A 26476-nucleotide genomic window follows, 5' to 3' on the forward strand; every position below is an offset into this window, starting at 1 on the left:
GATTGCCTCCTCCGTCCCCTCCAGGAAGAGACTGCCTCTGTGTACTGGCTTCCCCAGGCACATCCTCTTTTCTGGGTGGATTTGGCAGATTTGGGCTGTTTGTCCAGTGCTGCTGGATGTGCAGCAGAGCAGTTGCAGGAGTCGCTCTGGGCTGCTGGATGTCCAGGAAACGACTCCTGGGCATCCGCACAGGAGCCGAGCGCCGCTGCGCGCGGCCGCACGGAGCGTGCCTGGGAGCCGGGGCGCTTGCCTGCCCGGCAGTGCCTTTCCATCAGGAGATGCTCGTGACGGTCCCCTGCTCTGCTGAGCGCTTTGCAGCTCCTTCTGACTGCGTTGGGAGTCATGAAGATGTGCTGCCTTCTGGAAACCAGGCTGGGTGGGGGCTTGGGGAGAGCTCGGGAACCTTCCTTCTGACTCCCGTTCAGAAATCCTTGGCATTATATGTTCCTGCATGAGTCACGTCTAAGGCTCAGTTAGGGCTTGCACGTCATGTAGCCAGATCCGTATGGTGTGCACTGCATGGCTACCTACATGTTTTATAAGTCTGGCCAAGTCAGCTAAGGAATGCGGAAATTTTGCACCATTTACACATTATAAATGTGGTCTCGATTCTTTCTGATGTCCTCCATAGAGTTCTTGCTGCATTTTAAAGAACTGTGGAAACAGAAATGAAATAATTTTTATAATTATCACTTGCATATGTTACACATTTCAGCTGTAGAACCAAAGGCCTTTGATGCTATAGAGGGGGGCTGGAGGATGGTCATAAAAAACGAGACACGTTTTCCATGAAGTATCTTGAGAAAGGGGCAGGTCATCTTTGCAATCCTTGTCCAAATTGCTGTGTTCAGACTTTGTTTGGTACTTGCAAGTGTTCCACATGATTCTTACTGCTGCCGGCACGATGGGCATGGAGGCAGAGCACACATGGAAGGCACATTATGATAATGCCACACTCTTCTTCCCTTCTGCATTTAAATCTCTGGTCTTCTACACAATTCTCCGCTTTTGCTTTTACCATAGTCACCTGAGAAGATTGTCTTTGGTTTTGCAGCATTTCTCAGCAGGCAAATTGGAATCTCAGCTTTTTTGTCTTGTTTTCCCTAGTTTACCCGTGCCCGCTGTTCAGTGTCAGATTCCGTAAGCCGTTGTTTGGAGAGACGGGACACACGATTATGAACCTGCTTGCAGTAAGTGCCGAGTTTGCCCGTTCCGTTGGTGTGCATGGATCAGCGGGGGAAGGACTGTGCTCTTGCATATAGTAGCTGGCACGCTTAAAAGACCAGAGGAGGAAATAGTGGGCATTTGGGTGAATGATCAGCTGTTACTGATGCTGGATGTCAACTTTTGACAGTGTGGTAAGTTGTAAAAAGGAGCCCATATCAACATGCAAGGCCTGGCCACCTGTGAGAACACTTTAGACCTGGAAATGAATGCAGTAACTGCTCAGGTTCCTCCTCGGAAGTGCTGGGTCATTGCAGTGTTCAGCTGCAGCTCGCTGGTTATACAGCTTCAAGCGAAACCAACTTGCAGCTCTTCCTGCTTCGCTGATATTTTCAATGTAGAAAATTATCTTTGATACATGATCTAATCTTAGTGCTAGAGAAACTAATGCCTATGCAGTGATGCACAGAGAACAGCCTTTTTATATACAGAAATGACATCCAAGGCTGGAGACTACAGATTTTTTGGTGTAAGAAAATCAGTGAAATGACTAAGAGACATCCTAATTTGTGTGTGTGTGTTTCAGTTACGTAGGCTGCAAGCTGCGGTTCCCTCCCCCTGTCCCTGCCTTTCAGTCACTGATTGCAGTTATTTTAGTGGGCTCGCTAGTGGTCACTGGCTTAGTTATGAAACCTCCTATTTTAATGATGGTTATTTTACATAACTTTCTAAAAAAAAATTACCTGTTTTAATTACTAGGACTTCAGAAATTACCAGTACACGCTGCCTGTGGTCCAAGGTTTAGTGGTTGATATGGAAGTCAGAAAAACCAGCATTAAAATTCCCAGCAACAGATACAATGAGGTAAATGCTTAAATAAAATGTGTATTTAATGTTCCTTTGTGGTTGGAGGACCTGGGATCTAAATAAATTTTATTTTATATGCTACTGCTAATGAAGCTGTCTCGAAACAAAACTATGTGCATCATGCATTTATATTTGGAGAGGGAATGAGGATGTGTCCACAGGAAAAATAGACACGAGTCAATATTCTATTAGATAAAAAGGAAGGATAATTTCACCATTTCTTCAGAACTTTTAATAACTTTCATATAAAGCGTAAGTGTAAATAATTGAAATTATTGAGTATTGAAAATACAAAGATTGCAAATACTGTTCTGACTTGAACAGATGACCTGATAAGCTTCACACTTGGTGTAAACTAGGAGAAAAAGTACATGTACTTTCCTCATCTATGTTGTATGTGTGCATATTCTGCATTTAATTGTTGGATTGCTTCCTATTTTATATGAAATATTTCCATGTATTTGGATTTTATTAATTTATATTTGATTTCTGCTATGAGAAAGCATTTTTTTCCTACTAGTTAGGATTCAGTGTGGTTGCTAAAGCTGAGTGACAGAGATTTGAACCATAATGAAAGAAAACAAGGGAGAAGGTGGTAATTTTGTGGGCTGTCTGCCTGCAGAGCAGGGAGCAAATGGTCAACTTGGCATTTGGAAGCAAACCAGCAGTTAGTGACCAAAGGAAACCTCCTGGGCAAAATGGTGTTTTTAAACGTGCTTCTAGCATCAGATGAGAGTACAGCTGTATCTCATGGCGGAATTACCCTGCAGGAAGCATTCGAGTAAAATAATAGTGAGAGTGAAGAAGTGCATTAAAAAAGGAAGAGGTGTTCTTATGTGAAGCTTGAAAACATGAAGCTGGTGAAGTAAGGAGGTCTGTTGTGAGATGTATCGCTTCCTGATGATGATGATGATGATGATGATGATGATGTGGGCGCACAGGAAAGGTCACTAACGCTCACACGCGATCTGAAATGACTGAGTTAAATAGCTGTTGGCATGCAAACTGCAGGTTAATAAGCATTAGCTGTGCCTGGCATTCGCAGATGTGCTACCTCGCTTCCTTGCTAGACACTGCACAGTGCTCAACTTTGGGGAAACTCCTGCATTGTGCGGGACAGCAAAATCTCTGTCATGCTTGTATTCTCTTTCCAGGTTGAAGCAAGCGTTCAGCTTTTAAAATGGCTTTTAAATGCTATTTATTTAACTTTACTGTATGCAATCCACTTGGAAAGGTTGAATTTTAGAGTTTTTTTCCATTGGAGATTTTTTAAATAATACGAATAATTTTTTAAATAATACGAATTAAACCACAAGACCTTTACTTGTTTCCTCTTTTAAAGCACTATTTAATTAGCAGAGTGTCATTTGAGCTATCAAAGTTAAAGACTCATTTGAAATCTTATGCAGGGATTATATGTGGTGAATTCAGATTGTAATTGAGAAATTAAATATTTAGTATATAGTTTTTCTTATTAAAGACATAGCTTTCCTTTCAAAATGATCTTCATTTCCTACCACCTCCAGTGGAGGTTACCTCTCTGGCACTGTTTGGTCCCTCAGCAAAGTGACTGTTGCTCTTTGGTGGGTTGTTGGGGCACGACGCACAGGGGCTGTGTCCCATGTGCTGGTCCTTCTGCCTAAGCAAAACAGCAGCTGCTGCTCAAGCCACAGTCCTGGCTTTGGAGCTAAAGCTAAAGGTTTGATAAACTGGATAAACGGAATACGCTGCTGTCTGCTGCAGACAAACTTCATCAGGTCCCTCCCCGTCCGTTACACTGTGCACGTTTGTGAGCGGGGGGATGAGCTCCTGTTCCTGGCGCTGCAGTTGAGGCTTCGCACGAGGCGGGGAGGGCTCCGTGCTGTGCGCGGAGTACCAACAGCTACTTAATAATTATAATTAATAAATTATAATCCAACATTTTCCTTCATTCTTTTCACAGTGGTGCATATGTGTAATTTAATTGGCTTTTTGCTACTTTAAAGAAAAAATGATTTTTCGTTTTCAAACAAAGCTAAGTGACTGGTTCAGTTTTCTTTGGGGAGCAAAATGGAAAATTCTTTTATCCACGAAATGGAAGGGAGGATAAAAGGAAGGAATCAGTCTGATTTACAAGGATATTTTGGCAAAGTATTTAAGTAGATGTTAATTAGCAAAGCTGAAATGAAAGTGTAATTGCAAAAGTTGATGGGTGCTCTTTGGAGGTTTCCTTTCCAGAGAACTAAAATGGTATCTGGCTGTCTGTGATTCAGGTTTCTTTAGAAAGCCTTTGAAATAGGGACCATTGATCCCAATTTCAGAAATTCATGAGAATGAGACATGGAGAGACTAAAGCTTTGATGTTTGTCAAAGTGCAGACTCATGATGGAGCTGGGGTTAGTGCCATGACTCCAAGTCGTGGCCTTTCTGTGGAGGCAGGGTTTTTACTTTGTGACTGCATCATCTATATTATCAACAACTTTAGTAGTGTAAACAAGGCAGACATTACATTCAAGTTCTTTTTTAAGGCAGCCCTTTAGGACATCCAAACTGTGCAAGGCCTGAACCTCTCTTTCAAAGTACACGTCTGGCTCTGAGTGCTGAAATCTCTCTGGACGGGCCCGAGCCCTTTGCTCTGTTCGACTGCGCGTGTCCGAGAGCCGCCTGTTTGTGCTGGTGCTGCCTGAGTGGGGCGAATGCTGAAAGCCTTTTTGTCTGCAGATGATGAAAGCCATGAACAAATCCAACGAGCACGTGCTGGCGGGAGGCGCCTGCTTCAACGAGAAGGCAGACTCGCACCTCGTGTGCGTCCAGAACGACGACGGCAACTACCAGACGCAGGCCATCAGCATCCACAACCAGCCGCGCAAGGGTGAGCGCGGCGCGGGGCCGGGCCGGGCTGCTGCGAGGGCGTGGGGCTGCGGGAGTCTGCAGCACGGGGTGTTTGTGTGTCACAGGGTTCTGGTAACCCGGAGGAGGTAATTCAGTGTTCACAGCGCTGCACGGGCAGCTTTGCGAGCCAGGCGTGTGGCCCAAGGGCGAGCAGCACCCAGGGCCACCTTGCTGTGCCTGCCCTTCGCCCCGGGCAGGGCTGTGCTCGCGGTGGCAGGGGCACAGCACGTGGCCCGCATCCCGCGCACAGCCCCGGGATGCTGCTCCGGGTCAGCACCGCTGCTCCGGATGGAGCAGGACTCCGGCAGCCTCTCAGGAGATCAGGCAGGCCGGAAAGAGTCCTGCGCGTTGCTGCTTGCTGCCGTGCACATGTGCATGGCCAGGGCACGAGCTGCTGCACGGCCACCTCCCTCCTCAGCGAGGAGAGCGGTTGCCAGCTCTGCCGGGGTGCCGGCCTGGCCTGCGCTCCACGGGGAAGGAATAATGGGGCTGGCTTTAATGGGGGAGAAAGGTAAATGAGAGCAGCCACCGACAGCTGCCTGGTAGTAACCCACCCTCAAAAAGCGCAGAAACCCTTCTGTATTCACCTCAGTTAGACCATCTAATTTCCTGTGTTTTCTGTTTGTTTTCTTGTTGCCTTAGGCTGGAGTGCAGCAGCAGGTGTGCGCTGAGAATTTAAATGGCAGGGGCTTGGGGCTTGGGGAAAAGCTTACAGCAAAGGCGTTGCCACTAGCTCCAAATAAGAACAAGCAAGACAGAGGCCAGCTCTCAGGCTGCCAATAGCTCCGGGCACTCAAGGGCGTTTATACTGGCATGGAAGGTGGCGCGGGGCTGTTGCACATATCTGAGTTCTGCTCCTTTTCCATAGGGCTGAGAAGAGGGATTTCCAGCAGGGACCTTGTGATGCTTAGTGGCCATTTAAGAGAATTCTATTTTAAGTTGCCTGGTTTTGAGCTTTGGCCAGGGGGTTGGCGTTAGTGTGAGATGTAAATAGCCTATGTACTAGCTTTGCCAGTTGCGTGGGAACATTTAAAAACCAAATTATGTGCTTGCTTATGCTAAAATACAATCCTGAATCTTAGTGTGTGTGTGTCTGTTGGGGGGAGAGGGAGATATATGTTAAATATGAGCCCTTTATTAAGGTTGACAGAACTGTTTTACAGTTTAGAAAATCACAAAATGATTTGCCGTTGCTTAGCCAAGCCTCTGATGTGAACTGAAGTCATGGTACTTGTGAGCAGGTTCTTCCTGATTTAGATTAATTGCCTCTCTGGATGATAGAGCTGTCCTACCTGGGTCTCATATAAGGCTTGGTTTTGATGAAAGCCCCACTAAATCACTCCTGCTCTTGTTGCTGCAGTGACTGGTGCCAGCTTCTTTGTGTTCAGCGGAGCTTTAAAATCCTCTTCGGGTTACCTTGCCAAGTCCAGCATTGTAGAAGGTAAGAACAGAATTGCTTGCTTAAAAATTCACTAGTTCCCTCTCTGCGCTGCTTCGCTGTGTCCTTACTGGGGCTCTGCTGTTATGCCTTGGGCATTTGAATCATGCTCTTGCCATCAAATCTGGGGAACTTGACTGAAAAAGAACTAGTCCAGGTGCTCTGAGACAGCGATGGAGGAAAATGAGAGTAAGATGTGAAATACCAGTGAGCCTGGGCTCAGCTCAGCGTGTTGAGGTGAGTGAAGAAACTGAGAGTCCAAGAAATGGGGAACATGTAACCCTAACCCAGCAACCAGGAGGTGAAGCCCTGCTAAACATATCATCTTCCCCAAGTAGCTCTGCGTTATCCAACACTGTTTAAAAAAAAAAAAAGTTTATTCAGATCTGAAGGCAGATAAGAACATGCAAAGTCAAGACTGTTGGTCTAGGATGGCTCTGATTTGGTTGTTCAGGTGACACATGAGCAGACTGTGTCCCTGGGGCTGAAGGGCAGCCCTGCTCGTTAGCTCAGCTGTGCAGTGTGGTCTAAGCTGGCTGCAAATGGGCTGTGTGGGCAGCAGTTTAACTTGAGCTTTGTGGTTTGGGAGGGCTGGGCAAGAAGCTGATGCAGAGAGTCCGCTAGCAAGCAGGGCGCCCTCCTGCTCCCTCTTTAAGCTGATATATCTCTAGATAGATACACATACATGTCTAGGATGTTAGGCCAATTCCTGGGGCTCAGTTGTTACAGTGCAAGACTTTGAGGCACAGATGGATGCAGACCAGCAAATTAGTTCTGCAGTCATTTAGATTGCTACAGTCCAAATTCAGTATCTTAATTCTGCCAATAACAGGCAAGTGCTGAAGTCTCAGAAATGCTGTCACTTCTGTGTAAAGCAAAGTGAGGCAAATGAATATGTCTCTCCTGATCTCATAGATGGACTTCATGTTATCCTTGTGTGTTCTGCCATGAGCCTTGCACATCTGAGGAAGAGAGGAGATAAGGAATGGTCTTCTGCAGCACTGATGCATATAACACTTAAAATAGCTTCTGCACTGTGCGTTTGTTTTATGGGCTGTGGTCAGTGGGGCTGTGGCCTATTTTGGCTTGCGAGGATTTCTTCATTCCCTAGATGGGGTGATGGTCCAGATAACTGCTGAGAACATGGACTCTTTGAGGCAGGCCTTGAGAGAGATGAAAGACTTCACCATCACGTGTGGCAAAGTCGACGCTGAAGATCCTCAGGAACACGTTCATATTCAGTGGGTAGATGATGATAAAAACTTCAGCAAGGGGTAAGTAGCGGAGCAGTCTCCCAGCAATGAACTGGTGACTGTTTGCCTGCATTTGTTAAAAAATTTAATTGATCTTATGAAGTGCTTGGGATGGCAAAGCAATTACCAAGAGTCTGCACCTCTATTTTGAGTGATAAGTTGCAATTAAACATAATGAAAAAGGCAACTATAATAACAGAGCTTTGGGACATCCATTTAGAAAGTTGTCAATGCTACGGAAAGATTCCTTGCCAGTATCAGGTTGTTGGAAACCACCAATCTGGCTTCAGCTGAGTGCGGAATCCTGCATATTAGGACTTTCTTTCTTAATTTACATTAAGTAGTGCTGGAAGTAAAACTAGTTTTAAAGCCAATAGTAAATCTGGAGCTTTCAGAGTTAATCTGAAAGAATGGTGGTTATGTCATTTTAAGTATTTATTGTAATAAAGCAATGTACCTACCACTTGGGCTAGGCACCATCTTTAGGGTATCAGAATAGGGAAGGGCTATTTCTGCAGGTTAATTCTGTTCATGTTAGCTTCAAGTACAGTACAACTCTTATGTAACATGTTTTGGGCTGCAGGAATAGTGGTTCAGGTATTGCTGGGCTACACTGAGGTTATAAATGAATAAAAATCAAATCTGTATGAAGTATGTATATCATAATATAGTGTTAAAACATTTGAAGGCCTTAGTGCTACTGCAGAGCTGTGATAAAAACCTGTGGGCAGATCCTTGCAGGGCCTGAGGTGGCCCTGGCAGGGACAGCCCTCAGCTGCTGGCGGGAGGCTCAGCCCAGTGCAGCCCATCGCAGCACATGGTTGGAATTGGCCACAAGAATCAAAACTGCTGGGTTTGGCACTCAGCATCTTTTTTTGGTTGCTGAGGCTAATGCTGTCCCTGGCCCAGGGAGTCCATGCAGTGAGTTCTGGGCATCCGCGTGGCAGGGTGCTCTTACAGCTCAAGCTATAGCGAGCCAGGCAGGCGGGCTGCCTTCCTCCGTGACCCAGGTTCCTGGGCAATGATGCTCTCGCTCTGCAGAACTATCCCTGGGAAGTGCTCTCTACTGCTAAGTGGAAACTTACCCTTTACCTCCGCTTTTGCAGGGTTGTGAGCCCTATCGATGGCAAATCAATGGAGTCTATAACAAGCGTGAAGATATTTCATGGCTCGGAGTACAAGGCCAACGGAAAGGTCATTCGGTGGACAGAGGTAAGGGGTAAGGCTGAGGGGTGCATAAGCCAAGCCTTGCACGGAGGGGCTGCAGCACTGGCTTCACCTGACCACAGTCCTGCCTGCTTTTCCCCACACACCAACAAAAATAGGAAGTTCTTATTACAGTACAAAGCTGGAGTAGCTCTCCTGCCTCCAGGAAAGATTCATTAAGGCACAGTGCAGAATTAACAGCGCCCGACACTGATGCATCACTCAGGGTGCTCACACCCATCCTGTACAGCTGCCTTCATCTGTGTTAAAAAAACTAGGTGAAAACATCCCTTCGTAATGGAGAGATCTCTAAAAGGGGTACTTTGAACTGCCTTTTGCTAAAATGCTGGACAATTAAAAGGAAGGTGCCGCAGCATTAACGCTTGCGGCAGCTTCTCCACTGAGCGACTACCTCGAGAGCTGGTGAGCCCTGTGACTGCCAGCACACGCTCCAGGATTTCCTGAAATGTTTCACTTAGCCTTGCTCCAACTTGCTACTTTACTGTACTTTTTCCAAGGTCATTTGGGCTCAAGAGAGATAAATTTGCTAACGGCAGAACTATGAAAATATAGTTTTTTTTTTTTTTTTTTTTTTGAGGCTTGGATGGTGTGTAGTAAAAATACATTTTTTTTTTTCCTGAACTAAACACCTGTTTAAAAAGCAGCTTTTTATTAAAAACTGTGTGCAATACATAGTGAATTTCCATAAGGAGGATTTTTAACCAGAACTGCAAGGTTGATGAGAACAGTACTCTTAAAAAAACAAAGGAAAACCCCAAAACATTCAAAAGATATTTTAAGGCATATGCTTTTATCTTCAGTTTTTTTGCCTGATTTCCCTAAGACACTGTTCTCTGAGTCTTCATCTGTCAAAAATTTAATCATTTCGATAATTAAGCTTATTTTCTATAAAATCCAAGTGCTATAGCTTGTATTGACATTTCTACCCCAGGTGTTTTTCCTGGAAAATGATGAACAACATAACAGTCTGAGCGACCCCGCTGACCACAGCAGATTGACTGAAAACGTGGCAAAGGCTTTTTGTCTAGCCCTCTGTCCTCATCTGAAATTGCTGAAAGAAGATGGAATGACTAAGCTAGGGCTGCGTGTTACACTTGACTCAGATCAAGTAAGTCTTGAATTGTTTTGCTTTAACTGGGTGTTTTATTCCCCCTGGTTTGTTCCTCAGAAGGGAAGCAGGACACCTCACCTGCTCTCGTGGCTGCAGAGCTGCCACTGTCAAATGTTAATCGAGAGGCAGGAGCTGTTGGTGCTTTGGGACAGCTGTTAAATTCTGAGAGCTCTGCAGAGAGCAGATTAACACGGCCACCCTTGCCCCTGGCAGCACCTGTGCTGCAGGCAGAGCGCAGTGACCAGGGCTCTGACCTTGTGGCTGTGACTTGCTCAGGAAAGAGCTGCCCCTGAGGCTGCTCCGTGCGTTCCTGGGTTTAGCCTCAAGCCCTGCCCACAAGCAGGCCCGTGTGAACCGCTCGCAAGGCGCAGGTGGCAGCGCGACAGCGAAAGCTGTGAGCAGCAAGAAGACTCTCGCCACAGGAGAATGGTACCTTCCTGCGCCTCAGTACTGCACAGCTTGGTCTGAGCAGGGTCTGGTTCCTGCTTATCTGAGAGATCCTTGACAAAGCAGTGGAAAAAACTGGCTGCTTTTGTCTGGACAGTGCTGGGACCTTTGCGGAGAAAGGAAAGCAAGTGAGAGGCTGCCCTAGAGCCTGCGAGCGGGCGTCCAGTCCAGAACAGCCAAGTCACTTCCCCTCCTGCTCGCTGAACCCTGGCCCCTGCTCACCTTAAACCCACTCTTACTTTGTGTTTTTTAGGTTGGTTATCAAGCTGGGAGTAACGGACAGCCCCTGCCTGCTCAGTACATGAATGACCTGGACAGTGCCTTAGTGCCAGTGATTCATGGAGGGGCTTGTCAGCTGAGCGAGGGGCCAGTCATAATGGAGCTCATCTTTTATATTCTGGAAAACATCTCATAAGAGGACTTCATTTTCCGTTCAGACCTGTTCCAGCAGCAGTTGTATCTGAATCATTTGCACTTTAAAACTGGAAAATTAAGCTTTTGTTAACACTATTAATGGGAAGGGGGGAGGGTGGGGAGGGAGGGACAGTTGTTCCATAATTCTAAATCTTCTATGCATTGTCAACAACCAGAGGATCAGGGCAGCTTCTATACTACAACATGGCTATGCTATCCTTGCAGCTAATCCACTTCTGTTACTGTTTAGAGAAATGCTCATGTTTAAAGACTTACAGTCGTGTACTCGCAATGCTCAAACGGGTGCAAAGATCACTGGGGCGCAAAATAAAAAATGAAACTCCAATCTCGTACTGTCTGTAGATGGACACGTAAGAAACAACAATCAAGACCTCCATTCTGACCTCATCATAACGCTGTTTGTGGTTATTCTGTAGACATTTAAAATTAATGTTTACATTATTTTGACCAGATTATTGGTTGAAATGCATTTGGGGAATCCTGAGAGATGCATGGAACGATTACCTAGCCATAACTACATTTGTATATGAGAACTTTATGAGAAGGGCAAGCATCTCTCTGAAAGTAATATTGTGTAAACTGCAAATTGTGTGTGTGTAATAGGGTAGTTTACTTTTTTCCTCTATTTACTGTAAGAACTTGTCACCTCAGCAGATTTCTAGTCTCCTACAACAACTGCTATTCTATACTTTGTTTACAAAGCTCTATGAATTTCAGATAACCTGTCACAAAGAGAGGAAATACTAGCCCTGAAGTGCAGTTATATCTCATTCCTCTTCCCCAGTAGATCCTGCTTTTTCAAAGAAAAGTAACACCCAGGGCAGCTTTGAAAGTCTCCTCCCTGCTGTATGCTGTAGTATAACGCTAGTGTCATGTAATACAAGACGCTTGCACTTCATATTAGCAGCACCATGTAAAGCTTACCTGTGATACCAGTAGAGAGTGGCTGTTTTTGCATGTTCTGCTGAAAAAGGCTTCCTGGTCAGCACTGAAAACTTGCACTTGGCCCAGAGCTCCTGCTCTCACTGCAGAGCGTTTGTGGAGGAAGCAGCTGCTCCCTGCGGAGCTTGGCCTCAGGGGCCAGAGGGAACAGGGTTCCACATTCCCATGAACTGTTGCTATGGAAAGCTGCTAACCAGGGAAAGGGCTGGAAGGAGAAGGAGGTTGGTTTGTTCAGTCTTAACCCTGCAATGCGGCTGTTTGCGTCAACCTGGGGAGAGGTTTCCCTGCCTGCCCACACTGGGACCAGGTCAAGGACAGAAAACTAGTTTGGAAATGGAGGTGCTAATTTATGGTTAAAGCAGCATCTCAGACCTTGCCTTGTCCCTACTTTGCAATCAGCCCTGTTGGGTGCACTGGACTTTATTTGTTTCTACTGGGTATGAGCAACAGAGCAGCCCTATTACCTATAGAGATTGGAGGGCAAGCAAGGATACAGAGCAGTAGCTGGGCAAAGGTCACTGTACAAACCACAATGTATTTTACATAAAAACAGCACAGTGAATGTACAGAGTGCATTTGTGAATAGATGGCTACTGCTTAAAAAAAAAAACACCCAGTACTTACAAATTTAATGCAGCAAATGACAGCTGTCCCACAACACACTTGGAGAGAAGGGCCACAGACCTGGGGTCCAACTCAGAAATAAAAGTTGGAGAAAAAGAGGGAGCACAGTCATTAACACTTTCCTTTTAAGCATACATCAAGGTGAAATCTTACCTCTGGCATTGGGAAAAGGTGGCTTAGCTTTTCATGCTGGATAACCCTGAAGCTACTCCACACACTCATTAGCCTTCCTATGTATCTGTGCAGGGGAACAGGGCTGAGGTTACCCCTGGGGAACCCCATCTTTGCACACACTTTGGGACAAAGTGCAGCACCACGTGGCCCAGGCAGCACTTGGTGTCTGGAAGAACATCCATAAACCTCAGTCACAGCTTCCTTCCCAAGACCGTGTCCAGCTCGGCCGCAGCAGCCGCTTTCCAGCTACATCAGCCTTCATGCAGTGAAAGAGGTTAAAGATTTTAATCTTCTCTTCCTTCGCCCCAGAAGTCATTTAGGTTTGGATTATGTTTGTGCAAAACACTATCAACTGGTGACTGACATGTTTGCTTCAACCATAGCCTTTTAAATGACCTTAATTACCATGTTGTTAAGAAATGAGTACTTGTTTTAGAAAAAAAAAATTGTACTTTTAAAATTCAGTTAGTTAACACTGCAAAAAAAACTGCATATTATATTTTTATTTTCAACATGTAGTTTTGTATATTAAATTTATTGAAATTAAAAACTAAATACTGTATTGTCTTCATCTGCTCAGGAAGACAGAGGCAGCGCGGCCCTGCTTGTCTGGACTCCTTTTCTGTCTACACCCTTGCCCTACCTGAAGAGCTGCTGCAGCAGCACTGACCCCCTGAGCGCAGGCACCTCCTCTCCCTCGAGATCAGGCATTTCTGTTAGTTCACTGAGATTTAAAACCAAAAAAAAAAAATTGGGTACTGTTTTCTGTAAGCTGCTAATCAAGTACATTCCTGAAAACAGTCATAATCCAGTTATCTGCATGGTAAAGAGTGGCTCTTTTCCCCATCACCTGAAAGAACCAAAAAAGCCTATTTTTGTAAAAATACAAGGGACATTTGGGAAGCAGCAGTGCATTAGCGTAACCTGTTCCTGAAAAGAGGGACAGGGGGGTGACGGGGACAGTCGAAGGCACAGAGCCCGGCTGCACTCCACCGGGGCGAGCGGCGCAAACCAGAACCTGCAACCCCACCCTGCTCGGAGGCAGCAGCCCCCTTGGGTTCCTGCTGCGCTCGTGTGCGCAGAGCAGGGACACGGGCGGCTGCCAGAGCTGTGTGAGAGCAGAGCTGGCTCCTCTGCTCCGAGAAAGCGACGGGAGAAACAAACGGGCCTTGGTGAGGGGGGACAGGAAAAGCGGGAGCCGGCGGCGCTCCCGGTACCGTGTGGGTGCTCGTACGCTCAGCAGAGTGAGTCCTGGCAAAGGGCTCACCCTGGCCCAACGGAAACGCTTCTGCTCTGCCACAGGGACGTGTTCAGGCAAAGCCTTTCACACTCCACTGTGCATAGTCCATGTAACATTCACCCGGCTGCTACGTTAATAGTCCCACATTAAGGCAGTTCTATTTTGTGTAGACTAGTAACATTCCCCTGCAGTAGCAAACTTCCCGAGCCTTACATTTGCCTTAGAAAGTTATTAATAAGCACTATGGCTGTTACCAAAATAGACATTAGGTTCAGTAGTGCATTCATTTAACATCTTTGGTGCTTGCAGCTAGCAGCTTCTTTCTGCGTACAATATTCATCCTGCATCCATTATGTTCCTGAGTGGAGAAAGAGAGAAAAATAAATAAATAAATAAAAGACAAATGAGTGGACATAACGCTTACTTAGTAAATGTTCACAGTTCAGGGTCATGCTACATGTAAAATGCTGACCCTGACTTCCCGGATGGTAACTAGGAAGTCAGCAGTGCAGAATTATTAAGCCTTAGAGGTGGCCATGACACAACGCGGCGTCGCTCCGTCTGCCGTGGGGCTCACGGACACCCTGACCCCTCCTGTGCTCCCATTCAGACTCGAGCACTGAAACAAGACCCCTCAATCTGCAAAATTTTACACAATTTGTAAGTTAAAATATGGCAATGATGTTCTGTGAAGCTAGTAAGTATCGGCCTAACAGCAGTTTACACAAGCAAAGCAAAATAATATCCGAGGGAGGACAACTTTCACACTGGCAGTGCCGATGGGAGGGGGAAGCCTCTTCTCTGGCTTCTAATGCATCGCTGAGACACATGGGCTGCTTCTGTACGGAGTCCTAAGGCAATGGCCACCACTCACAGCTCCATCGAGCGCCTGCATTCAGCTCCACAGTTTCTCCCCTTTGCAGAGGAAGAAGAGTCCTTGCCCTGTGTGAAAGGTCTTCTGCAAACTGTAGGCAGCAGGGACACACCCTCCCTCCTAAGAAAGGCTTGTCCACCGTATATCCTAAATATCATCCTAAATGAAGATGATGCTACAAGCTCTCCCTGCGTTTGTGAAAGGGATCGTGAAAGGTTCTGTAACCTCATTTCTTAATTTAAGTCAACTCAGCACCAGAAATAAAACAATGAATGATACCAAAGCCTGAGCTCCTAATCAGGTCAATGTCAATATGAAACATCACTTCATGCAGAGTTTATCTGTGGCACTATCAAATTCTGGCCAGACCCTCTTGAGAAGCAGTATCTGTACCTCAGACAGGAACTAATGTTCAAGGACCAGCCAGTTTTCTGTAATTGTCTGAAGATCTTGACCACTGAGGGGCTCCCTGAGTCTCACTTTCACCTCCAGTTTCCCTCCAGTCGGCTTTCTGCCATCAAAAATCTGAAGGAACCACAAAAAAAAAAAAAAAAAAAAAAAAGCCGTTAGCACACATGGAAACGTCAATGTTAAACTGCAGCACCACTACAGGCACCCAGTGACTTGGCTGTTGCTGACTAAAAGCTCCAGGGATCACCCATGGGTGCTGTGCCCAGGAAGGGGCAGCAGATCCAGCCCCGGGAGCAGGTTCCTTGGCACGGGTGGCTCTGCCCAGCGGCCTAGGGCAGCTCCACAGACGGGAACCCCAAGGGCTTCCGCACGACGCCGCTTTCCTCTCCCCTCTGACCGTCTTAGCTTGACCCTTTAGCCTGCAATTCTCACCCTGACAAAACCCTACGGATACCCACAACGTGCAGACAGCCTCACTCTTGCAAGGGTGCACTTTAAGACAGAAAATAGGTAAGTTAATTAAGGTGGATCTTGGAGGCCATTTTAGAAAGGGGTTAATCATTGCTCTACACTAAACTGTACCTCCAAACAACATGGATGCACCATTAGGCTTCTGTCTCCCTCTTGCCAGGATAATAGCAACAAGGAATGGGATGATAATGCAAAGATCCAACAACATCCCCGGGGATGTAAAAGACAAACCAGGGTTCCACAGATTAACTGCAAGCTCCACTCCGAGGGCATCCTTCCTCTTGTGTGGAAGGAATTTGATCAGCTATTTAACAAAGTTTAGAACTGAAATGTAAATACCAAAACTAAAACAGCTATTTTGGAAAATACCTATTGACTTAAACTGTGAGAAAATGTCAAAACTCTCACATATTTGTTTGACCCTCAGTTATTCGCTATCAAAAGTGATAGTGAATCCCCTTAGAAGTCTCACTACAGGTTACACAAGTAGGAAAAGCCCGTTCTTTATCAAACTGATCCCATACAAAGCTGTTATCTATGTGCACATCCGAGCAAGATGGATGTTTCCCACGCCTTCACGTTCATATACTACTTCCTACAGGACACAGCTCGCCCCGCAAACAAACCTCGATGATCTCTCTGACTTCACATTCTGACTCCAGCTTGTCCAGTTTCAAGTGCGCTGTCCCCACCTGCTTGTCACTTCTGAAAAAGGACCTGTTGGAAAGAAGTCTCTCTTAGAGGAAAGGGCAAGGTTTTTAGATCATTAAGAAAGTTAAGAGCTCACTGCTATTTGTACTATCATCACACCCAGGAAGTCTAGTCAAGACATGCCACCAGACCTCAAAAACATGGATGAAAGAGGTCAACCCTTGGTAAACGGAGGGACAAGGCCCTCACTGTGCCTGAGCTACTCACTGAGGCCCTCATTTCCTCACCCTTCTCTTCATTCCTCATCTTTATTTTGGATGTAAGAAAAACAGTCCAAGACCTGAACTAGCACTAGCAACAAGAGCAGATTTCATGCCTTAAGGCACAGAAAAGCCTTAGTGAGACAAGGAAGCAGAGGAGTAACAAGACACCCGTGACAGAAAGTGACCTTTTACAAAGGATGTTTAGGAGAACTGTAAAAAAAAAAAAAAAAAAAAAAAAAAAAAAAAAAAAGTTGTGTGTATCATCAAAAGCGTGATTCACAAGCACGTGCTGGTTTTAACCAGTATGAAGAGAAATTTAAATGAATTATTCTGTTTCATACTGATATATCAAAACATGACATTTCAAAAAATAACAGTTAATTCCAGTTCTTTGGATTCATCCTGATATTAATAATTTTAATACTGAAGAACTATAATTTCTGTTTTGCTGAAATTAAAATACAGAACATTTTTATTTGGAAAGAAAAGAAACTTCAACATTTTCACCTCTAGAGTCACTTCTGCTTAACAGTTTTAGCAGCGAGACATCCCTCTACCTTAACAACCAGAGGCAGGTTAAGAGTCCTGGCCTTATTCAGATCAGCTCCTCATGAGGTAACAACGAACACTCAAACACACCAACTCCACGGAAGTTAACAAGTGTCCAGCTCAACGTGCTGGAAATCCTTCCCTGAACTCAAGCATTTCCCTGAAACCACTCTCCAAAGGGTGAATTAAAACAAACAATTGTTGAAACAATTAAAACTATAGTCCAGAGGCATCCAAACCTGCGAAGGGGAGGCCAGGCAGCCTCGCTGGCTACGCTCTGCACAGGAAAGTTGCCAGGACTTCTGCTTCCCTTTTTAACAACGTTTCATTTTGGATTCAGAAAGAAGAAAGCCCCAAACCATCCACCTTCTTCTACCATTAGGAGACTGGAGTGAGGAGACCAAGCAGGACATGTTATCTATCAACGAGAACCCTGCAGCGCTCGGAGAAGCGCAGACGTGGCTGCTGTACGCGCTACGCTGCTTCCTGAACTTCCTGAGTATCTTACCCATATGAAGAAGGATTCAGAGTTCTCTTAAGAGTGTCTCCTGGACACCCTTCTATAAATGAAGCAGCAGCTGTTCTAGCTCTGTTTCTTTTTCATCTAATCCAAGAACCAACAAAGACTGGTCCATCATGGATTCACAGTGAAAAAATGTGAACTTGCCTTAGGCTATGGTTTAGGAACATCACTGGTGAAATCTCCTTTTATCTTCAGAAGATTTTAGAAGAGTTTTAATGAGAATCTTTTGGGAAAAGTATATTGACATACTTTTACTTAAAAGTATTTTTGAAAGCAACAGGAGTTTAATATATAGAAGTAGCAATATATTGTGTGCTCTTTCCCTGTGAGCTGGAGCAGGTCTCCTCCGCCCACTGAGAGAAAAGAATTCTTGGGCCAAGATGAGCATCAGCTCTCAGAGATGAGCAAAGAGCTGTCAGAGACTGCAGAAAAGTTTCAGAAACTTCCAGAAATGTTTGCAGATATTGTAATACCCATTCCATAGTTCTGAGGAATGAAGGAAGCAGAGAGGTTTTAGAAGGAAGCCTCTATCACCTACTTCTCTCCTCTGTCACAGGCTGCAGCTAAACAAGGTAAAACAAGCAACTGAAACGGGCAAAACCCAGGAAAACAGTGAAAATACCACGGTGCAGGGGTTACAGCTGGGCCCTTCTGGTATCTCAGCCACCACACACCACGTCAGGCAACACGTTCTGCGACTGTTCCTGCTCCCACTGCAGCCACAGGCAGCCTCTGCCTGCCCAAGGAGCCTCCCAAAGCCACGGATCCGCTTTGCTGCCCTTCCTCCCTGTGACATGTATTTTGCTTGGACTTTTTCTGCTATTCTTCAGGAAGGCTGGAGCTGGCAAATGACTCGGGACTTGCTGAATGTGTTTCCACAACAGGTGAACTCAAACCTGAGCTGGAGAGCTTTAAAGCACGTGCAGTTCCAGCTGGTAAGGACACAACAGACCTTACCCATATGTACAATGGAACACGAAAGATGGAGGAAAGGGTTTTAAACAAATGTAAACACTATTAACAGATTTATGCAGAACAGACAGCGTCCCTAACAGTGACACCTTGAACAACAGGAAGCAGAGCAGGCAGGACTAATAAAGAGGAAGAAAAATATCTTTTTTTTTTTTTCCCTCCCTCAATGGAGAAACAAATGCAAGATTTGGAGCAAAAAATGGGGTTCTGCCTCCTAAGCTAAAACCTCTACAACTTGAAAATATCTCAGAGAAACCATGGATCATTGCTGCATGCCCCAGTAAAGAAACAACAAAGAGCACAAAGAGCAATCAAGACAGAACGGGGTTATCTAGCACCTCATCCAAGTCATGGGTCACAATTAACCGTGGGATTATTAAATCTAGGCCACTCAAATTCTGAATAAATCAGTAATGAGCCCAGATGCAGGATGATTTCCCTGAACAAACTGTTAACATTCGTCTCCTCCGTCTGTCTCCGAGATAAGGGGAGTCTCTCCCTCATTCCTCCCAACAGTCTAACAGTTTGCCTGCAATGCTTGGTAAATATTGTAAAACTCTCAGAATGAAGATGAGTACAAAACATAACACTAATTCTGCCATCATCTGTCATCTGTTTTACTGCTGTTCATGTTGTGCTGTCACTTTTATTTCATTATTCTACAATGCTATCCCATATAACATTTAAATCTTCTGGTCCAGAAGATTACAAACACATTGGATAAGAAGAAAAACATTCTGAAGCAGAATCATGACTTTCATAGTCTCATCAATTCCTCTTAATGCATTAATCTGCAATCAATCTTCCAACTATGAGTCAACTTCACTGAACTGTTTTTTTTTTTTTTTTCCTTCTCTCTCCTGTAGGGAAAACGTGGAGCCCGGGCACACTTTGAAATGAATTCCCAGACATGAGAATGAAACAGCTCTTCATTGATCTAATAAAGACAGATGAGATGTTTGTTCTCTATAAATTTCAGCTACAACACACACTCCTCTACTGTTATTTAAGAAGTACGGGGGGGAAAAAAAAATGTAGACTTACCCTTTATGAAATATTTCAAATTTAATTCCTTTGGTCTGAATCACTCGTCGGAAACCTCTATGATTTCGGTTGATGTTCAGCTTGAATAACTGGTTATACTCTGCGGTCAAGATACAGAAAAATGAAAGCAACTTGTGAAAGTCAGTAAACTAAGTGCAGTGCTCTACTGTGTGCATGCACTTAGATCTCTGCCATTTAAAACAAACACTTGACACTTGGACGATCCCTTCTCAGGAGGTTATTTCTGCCATTTCTAAGTTAAACAGTAACCATGTGCAACAGTTCATCCTTAGGAGGTGACAGCAAGTTACAGGAGAACCAAAAGTGGGTAATCTGGGTCTGTGATGACACAGTAGCTGCTGCCAATATTGGGAGGCAGAAGAAAGGCCACCACAGCTAGATTTCACCTGCTAACAAACCCTTTCATGACAAAGAAAAATAAGCAGGAAGGGAAGGTCGTCTGGCCTAATTCACGATATGAGACTAGCCTGAACTTTCTAGTGATTCCTTAAGGTGCAATGTTTCTCTCTCTGTCCCAGAAAAGGTACTAACCTGGAGAATTGGTATTTTTAATTACAGCTGTTTTGCTCTTCTGAGCTTGCTCCTATTAAAAGGAAGAGACAGACAAACGGACATTATATAAAGTCATGGCAGATATTGTTTCAGTGTATGCAGTAGTAACCATTTTTATTATCACTCCTTTTTTATAACTATACAAGAAACATGAGGTTTAGGGTGCTTTCTGGACAATAAGAGCAGCTGTGGTACATTCAGGATTAAAATATTTGGAATTCATTGCAGTAACAAGTATAACACTAGATAAAGAATAAGCCAAAACATTAAATTAAATACAAGTGCCACAGATAAGCTACATGGTCCCACTCAGTTCAATCCAATCATCATAAAGCTTCTGCCTGTTGCTGCTAAACTACATGATAAACTCCCTACGTTCCACGAGACAGTAATTCTGTTCCTTCTGCATTCACTGGAATAATAAACTTGCGGTGCTACACATGGAATTCATCACAAATCATTCAGGGAATTGCCCTACTATTATTTTGCCTGACAATCAATCTGCCACCAAAATGAATTAACTTTTAACCCAAAGCAGACTACAAACTAAATCTCTGGGGACTGAACAAGGACAATGTGACCTAATTATTGCAGCTAATTTGCAAAAACGATTTTAGCTATGAAGGAGAAAGGCGGTGTGTTTGACTGTTGGCTAAGTGGTAGAGATGTGGCTTTTTTAAGCAAAGGAAAATAGATTAAAAGCATGCTCATTCTTACTTATTCCCCAGAACATTACTCCTACAGACCAATCCTGTTTTCGGTGACCCTTATGGACTAAATCTGTCCCTCAGCAACTTCCCATAGGTAACTAAGCTTATCTCAGTGGAATTGCTGCAAAATTTATTAGGAGGTAAAACCTAGGCTCTGCACTGTCATGGAATAAATATTTAGTGCAAAAGTGCAAACATTTTTTACCCTATGTGGAGAATAAGAGAAGCTTCCAGCAGTTCTGCTGACGGCCATACTAGATGGTCCTCTTTAGCGGTCCTTCTAGCCCCAGTTTCCATGTTTTTTGGACCAGAAACTACCTTCAAGGGGATGGTATCAGAAAGGTTCCAAATATGTTTAACACAGAAGCACATCAAAGAATAAAATAGTGTGCATTCAGTATAAAACAGAAGATTAGTAAGGCCAAGAAACTTGCATGACCCAAGTCCTTTCTTCAGATATGGACACATATTTCCTAATCAAGTCAAAAGGAGTCATGTGCATTTATCTGAGGACAAAGATTAGCCTTTTCAATTTATTTCTATAATTGAAGAGGTGTCCCAAAGTATTTAAGCTTATTTTCGCTAAGAAATGGGACTTGGAGGGAGATCACAGCTCAGGTATTCCCTCTCCACAGTGAACCTGTATGCCCTCATGCTTGAGGGAAGTTGACAGCGAGTTTGCTCTTCTCAAAACAGAATTTCTACAAATCTTGCAAGCCCTGGAGACCATCTGATTAGTGTCCCCATGAAACAAAAGTGGGCACAGCTCAGCCATGGGGAATGCTCTTTGACAGTAAGCTTGTCAGCCAGCCAGAACACACTGAAGTCTGAAGCAGACACCACACTGCAAAGTGTAGGCGTACGGAACGCCGAGGGAGAGGTGGAGCAGAGCTCAAATCTGCAGGAAACAGATTCAGCAGTTCTAATTTTCACAGAAGAGGGGGAAGATCAGAGAGCATGCCTAGAAGCATTTTCCTTTTCTAGAAGAAAGCCTGCACTCCTTCCTTGAAGCCCCTGCAAGCTAATGCAGTAGCAAAGGTCACAGACCGAGGAGGAGCAGAGAGCCAGGACACACACTCACCACATTCGGGTACTGAAATTCAAACTTCACAAATGCATCCAAATCGCTCGGGGTCACACCTGAACGAGACAACAACCAGGCAATCCAAACAGGTCATACAGATGTTTTCACTGCATTTGGAGTATCAAGCAGGATTCTTCCAGAGCATCTAACTGATTTTCAGTAGGACTCACTACCTGTCACATAATTTCTGCAGAAACATCTACTGTGTTAATGCTCTCCTGAGTCCTGGGACAATACGGCACAGGTGGTTCTTAAGTCCACAGAAACAAGGGACTGAAAACAGCAACACTGGCAGAAGTTGGCCCTACTGAAGGGCCAATACACGTCAAGGTGCTGCAGACTTTCAGAAGGCATTCATAGCAAAGTGAGATCCACACAGAACCTGAATCAAGACCCAGTTACGAGCAAATACAGGACAACTTGAAGAGTACTGAACTTGAAGAGTTCTTCTATCCAGATGGAACCCAAATTCTCCCCCCTTTCTTTGCTTTTTAATACTGCTAAAGTTTTTTTTGAATTTGAGCCTGAAACTTGGTTCATTTTTGTTTTCATGTATGTTGGTCACAAAGGTTTGGACCCCTCACATGGTCTTCAGAAAACTTATTCCCTGCTACTTTCCATATGTATCCAGAGAGGAAGTCCACAAGCCCTTGTGAACACATACCTGGAGGAGCTGGTAAGTTTATTCCCCTCACAATAAGAAGGTGCATTTCTGTGCTGTTGAGCTCAGAAAATATCCTGTGAAAATATAAAGACACAAGAAAGTACATTCACCTCAGTAGCCTCAGACCTCCTGATCTATTCCTAGACCAGAATGCAGTTACTATTTGTCAGACCTTTACCAAATATGAAAGGAATTAAAAATCAGAGAGAAAATAGCTTACTCCTACACAGGTCTTTCAGGAATTACCAAAGAGCATGGACAGAGCATGAGCAGAAATAAAACATTTACAAGGCATAATGAAAAAAATGCCATGAACAAAGCCCAAAGACACCAGGACTGAGTGAGAAAAACAGAGGAAAGAAGAGTGGCTGAAGTGGCAAAGTGTGAGAGAAGAAGAGAGAGACAAGAGATGAACATGGAGATGTTTTGAAAATAAAAGAACCTCAAACTCAAGCTAAGAATAACTTAATATTCAAATGGTTGGGAATGACCTCTCAGGAATACTGAGCTTAACCCCACATCCCATCCGTGTTTGCTGAAGCCATAAATTCCCTAAACGAGGGCTAGAAACCAGCAAGTCATTCTAAGCTGCCTGAAAGGTCCCTTAGTTTTTTCCCACCTTATCATTTTAAAGGTTCTTTCCTCGAAGTGATGGCTTGGAGGATCCATTCCTTGTGCTCGTGCAAGCTGTAGGATGTCCATGTCCTTTTTACAACCTTGTGCCAGTTTTTCAAACCTATGAAACAGCAGCAGAAAATACACACAGAGATGGGAACAACAAAATAGCACTCTTTGTACACAGACTAACCCTCAGACAAGAGGTAACAAGCAGCCCGGAGATACAGGCCTTGAAGCAATTAATTCTTCACACAATGAGACCCTTTACCATTCTTGCTCACTATCATCTTTAGATTAGGCAGATTCAAGTCTGAACTGACCACACAACAAGATGATTAAAGGCAGGCAGCAGGTCTTACCGACTCGTTTCTGTCACATTTCCCAGATGCATGAACTGCTTGGAATACTGCAGGCACCTCTATCAGCAGAAACATAACAAACACAAGTATGCTTAATGATCCTTACATGCAAATTCATGATTGACAAGAGTTTTGAGGCTGATGCAAACCTTATTTAAGGAAAGCCATGAATCCAAAGTTTGCCTAAGTCACTAAAACCATCTATTCCACCTGTCCTTTGAACTTGGAGCTGAGTAGAGCATTTGAGCAGCTCCATCATATATTACTCTTTAATCATTTAATTGTTAGAGATGATCTTCAAGTGCTAGTCTTTATCATTTGGGAAATATTTTTAAACTCGGGGTTTCAAAACCTTTGAGCACACCCTCTCACTTCAAACCAAAAGACACCCAGCTCAATCTCAACTTAGTTCGCAGACAGCTATTGCAAATATTTTTAAAGGAGAAAAAGCAAAAACCCCACAGAAACAATTACAACTGTTACTGACAATATCCAGAGAAATATTACAAAAAAATCCTAGAATCCTACATCCTAGAACTCCCAAGCAATGATGAAGTACTAAAAGGAGAAAATAGACACCTCATATTGGTCCTTCAGCAGTTTTATGAGTTGGGTGTATACTTCATCTGCTTTCTGGGACAGCCTGATGTCTTCATGGTGAATGAAGATAAAATCACCCTCATCATCTGTAGGGGGTGATGGCAGCTGCAACACAAAAACATAACATTTCAGAGCCCTTGGAAGAAACAATGAAGAAGACAAAAAACAGCAGAATGAACGGAAAGGTCAGTGAAGGAGGATAGGCCATTTTCTTCTCAAGGTAATTCCAACCTAATCACTATTTATACCACCATGTGACAACTTCTCAAGCCCTAAGAGCCTGTAAAATGTCCTCCAGGCCTATTTTTTGGACTATTCAGGCCATCAGGGCTATTACACTGCAGTAATGGCTTTCCATTTGCCCATGTAGCAAGAGAAACCATCTAGTGATCATGTGTGCCTGATTCTCACCCCAAAAGGGAGCTAGGACATGGTCAACACCTCTGCTCGTAACCTAAACCCAGGAAATACTTCCAAGCTCCATTGGAAGCTGTTGTATACCAGGAACCAAAGCGTTCATGAAGACTGAATTTTATCAGTCTGGAACACTTGAGGAACAGAAGAATAAAAACAAAAACAAATCAGAAAATCAAAGATATAGGGATATTACAGGGCTCAGTGTCTACACTTGTCACTTGAATAGTTTTAACCAAAAATTTGTTTCAAGAGATATTTTTGTTTAAACCGTTCACAAGCTGGGCTGAACTACTAGATGTCCAAACATATGGAACAAAGAATATGTTATGAGCAGTTCTACTAACCTTGGAAATATCAACAGGTTTGCCACATTTTGCTTGCTCAATCTTTGGGTCAAAGCTCTTCGCTATTCTGAGATATATTTTAGCCTGCTCAAGGTTGTTTGCCTTCTTTGCTTTGACGGCTGCCTTCATGTATTGCTTCTTTCTGTTCTCCAGAAAGTCCAGCTGTTCTCTAGCTGAAAAAAAACAGTATTATAAAAAACGTCACTCATCTGACACAACTATGCCCCTGAAACAGGTTTATCGTGTTCAGTTTACAGCTAAAAAAAGGTCAGTAAAAGTACATTTATCAACTAAGGACACTTCCTGACGTACTTTATTGCTTCACAGACAGTTTCAATTTTAACTATCAGAACAGAAAACAATCCAACCTCCTTCCATCATGACATCCTCCATCAAAAACTTCACAGCACTTGACAGAAAGAAAGAATTGTATTTAAAGTGTTACAAAAGAAATTGCAGTCCCCAATGGCAGACAAGAGACAGAGACTATAATACAGCTGATAAATCAGTAAGAAGCTGAATTCAAACTTTCCACTTGACATTTTAACTTCTGAAGGAGGGTGAATATTATAAAAGCATATGAACCCCAAAAATGCATCTTCTGTGCTCCATTTCTTTTGTCTCCTTTGATCTACCAGAGAAAGCAAATGAGCCAAGATGTGAGTGCATATTCAGACATTTCCAGCTCTGCTTATTGGTAATTCCTTGCCATTTTACTTTCTTATTAATTCCTAGATTTCCTCTTCCTTTCCCAAAACAGTAAGAGTCATCACACAAGTAAGGAAAAAAATCACTTTACAGGGTAGCAGGACATCCTGCTTCTACACTTAATTGCTGAAAGGGTACAGCATGAGCCAAACACAACCATTTCCAGAGATACTCATATTGTATTCACGACTGCACTCCACTCATGATTACATAAGCTAAACAAGACTTGCAAGAGCTGCCTGTCTCAGCAAATATATACACCAGCCAAGCCAGTCAAACTATCACACTATTTTTACCGCTGTCAGATGACTATCAACTTACTCCCATCCTCACAAAAAAGCCTGCAGTCCTGCTGCTGTTAGCAATTTGCCCAGTCAGCCAAAACCAAACTAATTAGATAAGGTAGCTATCCCAATTTTTACTGAGTCAAAACAACTGGGACACAGTGTGCTCTCTGAGGCTGAGACACAGAACAGAGGTATTTTCAAAGAGAATCTGTGGAAAATGGACTGAGAAAAGCCCTTCTGTCCTGCTCATCTTGGCTCCTTGATTTTCCTGGTGCAGCCATTAAATGCAACTGTTCCACTCCACTCCCACACCTCACTTCGCTCTTCTATGAGAACAGGTTTTCACAGTTGATTTATCAACTGTGAGCAGCTGCAAGCTGCACTTCAGGATTCTGGGGAAAAAAGAGTCACATTGGGATCACAAGATGTACTATGGCTACTATTTTAAAACTCAGAACATCCAGGAGAGATTAATGGGTAATCACCACTTGAGTTTGAGTATTATCAACCCCTTCACCGAGTTGTGTGGGGCAATTCATTAGAGACTAATATTCTAGCTAA

General features: G+C 44.0%; 2 protein-coding genes across 2 annotated transcripts in view; one reads left to right on the forward strand and one right to left on the reverse strand.

The window, feature by feature from the left end:
- ZFYVE9 (zinc finger FYVE-type containing 9) overlaps positions 1-11372 on the forward strand; it is a 54600-nt gene extending 43228 nt beyond the window's left edge. The window contains exons 12-19 of the mRNA XM_088536609.1: positions 1108-1190; positions 1924-2028; positions 4732-4882; positions 6263-6343; positions 7452-7614; positions 8700-8805; positions 9752-9928; positions 10632-11372. Of these exons, the coding sequence (XP_088392735.1) occupies positions 1108-1190; positions 1924-2028; positions 4732-4882; positions 6263-6343; positions 7452-7614; positions 8700-8805; positions 9752-9928; positions 10632-10793 (1028 nt within the window). The 3' untranslated portion in view covers positions 10794-11372. The remainder of the gene's footprint in view (positions 1-1107; positions 1191-1923; positions 2029-4731; positions 4883-6262; positions 6344-7451; positions 7615-8699; positions 8806-9751; positions 9929-10631) is intronic.
- Positions 11373-14991: 3619 nt separating this feature from the next.
- Positions 14992-26476, reverse strand: part of CC2D1B (coiled-coil and C2 domain containing 1B) — a 31770-nt gene continuing 20285 nt past the window's right edge. Inside the window, exons 14-23 of the mRNA XM_088536584.1 lie at positions 24921-25093; positions 24139-24264; positions 23560-23618; positions 23202-23318; positions 22583-22656; positions 21916-21974; positions 20104-20155; positions 19552-19651; positions 16176-16266; positions 14992-15192 (exon numbers count right to left, since the gene is read on the reverse strand). Coding sequence (XP_088392710.1) covers positions 15073-15192; positions 16176-16266; positions 19552-19651; positions 20104-20155; positions 21916-21974; positions 22583-22656; positions 23202-23318; positions 23560-23618; positions 24139-24264; positions 24921-25093 — 971 coding nt within the window. The 3' untranslated portion in view covers positions 14992-15072. The remainder of the gene's footprint in view (positions 15193-16175; positions 16267-19551; positions 19652-20103; positions 20156-21915; positions 21975-22582; positions 22657-23201; positions 23319-23559; positions 23619-24138; positions 24265-24920; positions 25094-26476) is intronic.

The sequence above is a fragment of the Tinamus guttatus genome, unplaced genomic scaffold (genome assembly GCF_059628265.1).
Source record: "Tinamus guttatus ecotype Peru unplaced genomic scaffold, ASM5962826v1 Tinamus_guttatus_pri_ptg000044l, whole genome shotgun sequence".
Classification (NCBI taxonomy): domain Eukaryota; kingdom Metazoa; phylum Chordata; class Aves; order Tinamiformes; family Tinamidae; genus Tinamus; species Tinamus guttatus.